The sequence below is a fragment of the Equus caballus genome, chromosome 27, assembly GCF_041296265.1.
Source record: "Equus caballus isolate H_3958 breed thoroughbred chromosome 27, TB-T2T, whole genome shotgun sequence".
NCBI lineage: Eukaryota > Metazoa > Chordata > Mammalia > Perissodactyla > Equidae > Equus > Equus caballus.
In genome coordinates this window covers 50,997,781-51,001,620 of record NC_091710.1, presented here as the reverse complement: position 1 = coordinate 51,001,620, position 3,840 = coordinate 50,997,781, and the positions used below count along the sequence as shown (strand labels likewise).

At 43.8% G+C, this 3,840-nt stretch overlaps 1 protein-coding gene across 1 annotated transcript; it reads right to left on the bottom strand.

Moving 5' to 3' along the window:
* Positions 1-775: 775 nt before the first annotated feature.
* Positions 776-2,773, bottom strand: SPAG11B (sperm associated antigen 11B). The gene is made up of 2 exons (XM_003364244.3): positions 2,625-2,773; positions 776-1,068 (listed from the first exon to the last, which is right to left on the bottom strand). Exons 1-2 carry the CDS (start codon positions 2,677-2,679, stop codon positions 881-883), a joined length of 243 nt encoding a protein of 80 aa, XP_003364292.2. The 5' UTR covers positions 2,680-2,773; the 3' UTR covers positions 776-880.
* Positions 2,774-3,840: the final 1,067 nt, after the last annotated feature.

The following is a 3,840-nucleotide window of genomic DNA, read 5'->3' as shown; positions in this document are numbered from 1 at the left end:
AGAGCAAGAAACTGAATCCAGGTCCCTGGGCACATTCAGGTCTCTGTGGGTCCCTGTGGGCTTCCTCCCTGCACCTCATAGAGGTGATTGTCACAGGATACAGCAAGGGATCAGTCAACTCCAGTGCTGGCCACTGATAGCAGCCTGGACGTTCCCCCTATCCCGCTTCATTCCTTTCCCTTCATATTTGCCTCCCCTGGGCTCAGCAAACACTGCAGAGCCTCTTTTGTGCCAGACCACACTGTGACTGCCTATTTTCTACCATTTCTGACTGGGGTATGCAAATGCTCCTTTCAGAGAAACTTCCCATTTTCCTCGAGGAAGACAGACCAGGCCCAATTTCGACTAGAAACTGTTTCCATTAGAAAAATGTTAACAGTGTAGTTTAGGGCCTTGTGCATGTCCCCTCCTGGCCAGTTCTGGACTCTGCTGTGGGTTCCTAACAGGCTCTCACCTGATCATGCCAGGGAGGACGGAGGCGGGAGGGGTCTCTCTCCTAGCTTCACGTGATGGAGAACCCACCTAGGATCACTGATGATGTACTGATTCTACACCCACATGGTAGGCTGCGATGGGGTCTTTGATGTCTAGACCAGCAACCTTTGAAGCCTGGTTTCTGGCCCACCCTCATCTGTGAGTAGGTAAGAGATACTCCCTGGAATAGGGAAAGGAGGTAGAATGTTACAAAATTCTGAGACTCTTTAAAAAAACAGACAGAAGGAAAAGTAAGTAAGCTTTTAAGAAAGCTCTTTCATCAGACCTCCACCCTTGGTGCTGGATTCGTTCAACAAGTGTTTATTGAGCACCTTCTACAAGCCACACATTATTCTAAGCCCTTGGGACACTTCAGGATCCCTCCCGCCTTCTGGAAGCTTACATTTTAGGTTCCAGATTCACTGTTTGTCTCTGGTTTATCATTCTTTTCTCCCGTTGCATTGGGTACACAGCACCTATTCCAGGGATCGGAGCAGATTTCGCCCTTTTTCTCACCAGAACGGCAGAAGAAAAGTCTGCAGGTTCCATGTTGCATAAGGCAGATAATATTTCTAATTCCAGGTGGAATATCTCCTATTGATACAATAGAATAGAGTGGATGTTTAATTCACAGAGCTTGGAGTCAAAAGGATAACCCCAGCCCACAGCCCAACTCCAAATGTTTGCCATACTCTTACAAAGTTATGAATCTTTGGGCAAGTTCCAGTGTAACTCATCTTCAGTTTCTTAGCTTTAAAACAGAAACAACAGTCTCCACCTCAAAATTTTGCCAAGAGGATGTATATTTTATTCTATATTTTTATATTATAACAGGGTTCTCAAGCTTCCTAGTGATAGACTTGAGTTAATGCACTAGGGGAAAGTGAAGGGAATTGTGGGGGACAGAGTGGAATGATGGAGGGGTGGGTCCTTGTCTCTAGAAAAATTGGAAATACTTGTGATTCTCAGCTTGTGGCCCAATTTTCAGTTTTATATCCTGCAATGAAAAGAAGAAAATAAAATCTTTCTTTTCAGCATGACTTGTGGACTTGTGGGTCAAGTACAACCACCTAATGATCCCATAAGGAAAGCATTTCTATTTGTCACAAGAAAAAAAATGTAACTATGTTTGGTGATAGGTGTTAATTAGATATATTGTGGTGATCATTTTGCAATATATACAAATATACAATCATTATGTTGTACACCTGAAACTAATATGATGCTATATGCCAATTAAATCTCAACTAAAAAAAGAAAGCATTTTCTATTTTGGAATGAGATGGTTGAAAGAAAGGTCATATGTCAAGTCTGCAAATGCCATTTACCGTGACTGAAAAACAAACAAAATAACCACACAAAACGCCCACACTGTTGGTCTTGCATGATTTGAAAAACAACCTTGCACAACAGCTCAGCAACAAGTGGAACCTACGCCATGATCCCATACCGTTTCAGCTCTGTTGTGGCTTGGAGGGGACAGTGAAGTGAAGAGATGGGCTCCCCATCTAGTGGAGGTGGCAGAACCACAAACCTAGGGATCTGCAGACCTGAGTCCTAGTTTTACTTCTTCCAAGACCTAATTATTTCTCCTTGGACAATTCATTTAACTGGTGATTCCTCAGTTTCTCATCTGTAGCACACAAGCTATGTGTGAAAGCTGGAGTAATACTATTCTAAGTGTGGATAGCTACTATGACGGTAATTATTAATTGCATAGCAGTGTGTACTTGCTTCCTCGGGAGCTTAGTTTCTTCTCCCTGTAGAGTATGGGGCTGCCATAGAAAACCCCTACACCCTTCCAGCTCTGACATTTGTCGAAATGACAAATGCTATCATTTCCTTTTGAAAACTTTTTTCAGACTGCAGTGAGTTCTTCCTATTTCTATCGGAGCAAATCTGCCCCTCTGTCTTGTGTTATCACCCTGATAACTCATATTTAGCTTTTAAAAACTCTTCACAGGGGAGATTAAAATGGTCCAGAGCTGAGACCCAGAGCTGAGGTCACCTGCACCCACTAACAACACACAGACACACTCCCACCCCACACACAGACACACACATCAGTGGAATTTCTGGCTCTCCCAGTCTCTCCCAGTTCATCTTGACTATCTGAGAGCAGCTTTCCACAGTGGCCAAGAGACATTTACCTGAGTTCATTTGGACCAAACAGAAGAGAATGGCGAAAAGAAAGAGAACCTTCATGTTTTAAGGTTCTCTCGGATCTCCCAGCCCTCCTGTGCTGAAAAGCAAATCTGATCAAAGAGTGAAGTGGAGTGGAGAGGGCACGCAAAATGGGACATTTATAGTTTTTTGGGAACACTAATCAGAGATGAGCACATTTATCTGGTCTACTGAGTAAGGCTGTGGGCAGAAGGTACTGGATACTCTTTATTTCTGCCTAAAAATAGACAGGCTTCTTGGTATTCAGAGAAGCAAGGCTTGATCAATAACTCAGCATAACAAGGTTGAAGTGGAAAGAGATCCAACAGGGGTGAATGGATACTTAGCACCAGGTGCTGTGTTAGTTGATAGAGATAGAGATGTGCAAAGACATGTTCCCTGCCTTCAAAGAGCTTTTTGGCTGGGCAGTGTCCACCAAAGTTGGACACCTGGATACACGCCCAGGTGATACCCAACAGACGTAGGCCCACGGGGACCGAGAGACATGTACAAGAATGTTCATTGTAGCATCACTCATTACAGGCATCAACAGAACCCAACCCAAATAGTGTATTAAAACATAGTGATGAAACAAATAATGTATTTCCCCATGGCAAGGAAAACAAAAAACTCTCAACTGCAGGTGCATACAACACGGATGTACCTCATAAACATCATGGACAAAAAAAGAAAAACGATGGATACAACATACAGTATTATATTAAAAATTTGGCAAGTCTAATCTACTATTGAAAGTCAAGAAATTGTCTACTTTGGGGAAAGAGTGACTCTTCTCTCACTCAACAAAGTTTTGTTGACTTGAGGGGGTGGCGGTCCAGGGGAGACACAGGGAGCCCGACCAGGGTGCTGTGCTGGGAGAGCTCTGGAGGGCGCTGTGGGTGCAGGATGGAGAGCCACCTGGGGGGGGGACAAAAGGCAAGTCTTCATAAGGGGGTGGCACTACAGCAGGGTGTGGAAGGACGGCTTTCCATGCAGGTTTACACAATACTGAGGCTAAAATGCCCAGGGGACATGGCTACAGGTTTTTGCCCTGCTTCATTTTAGTCCTAGCATCATTAGATTTATTTCTTCTAAAATTTGCTTTGAAGTGAAAAGCAAATCTTCTTTCCATCCTGTCTCCCAGGCCTTCCTCACAGCTTACTAGTTTCTTATCAGTCCTTCCAGAGGTTTTCTACATATACA

Excerpts from the sequence above, each read along its gene's own strand:
- SPAG11B (XM_003364244.3), bottom strand. The coding sequence starts at position 2,679 with ATGAAGGTTCTCTTTCTTTTCGCCATTCTCTTCTGTTTGGTCCAAATG. Across the intron at positions 1,069-2,624 it reads TTTGGTCCAAATGAACTCAG|GAGATATTCCACCTGGAATT; the intron begins GTAAATGTCTCT and ends TTGTATCAATAG.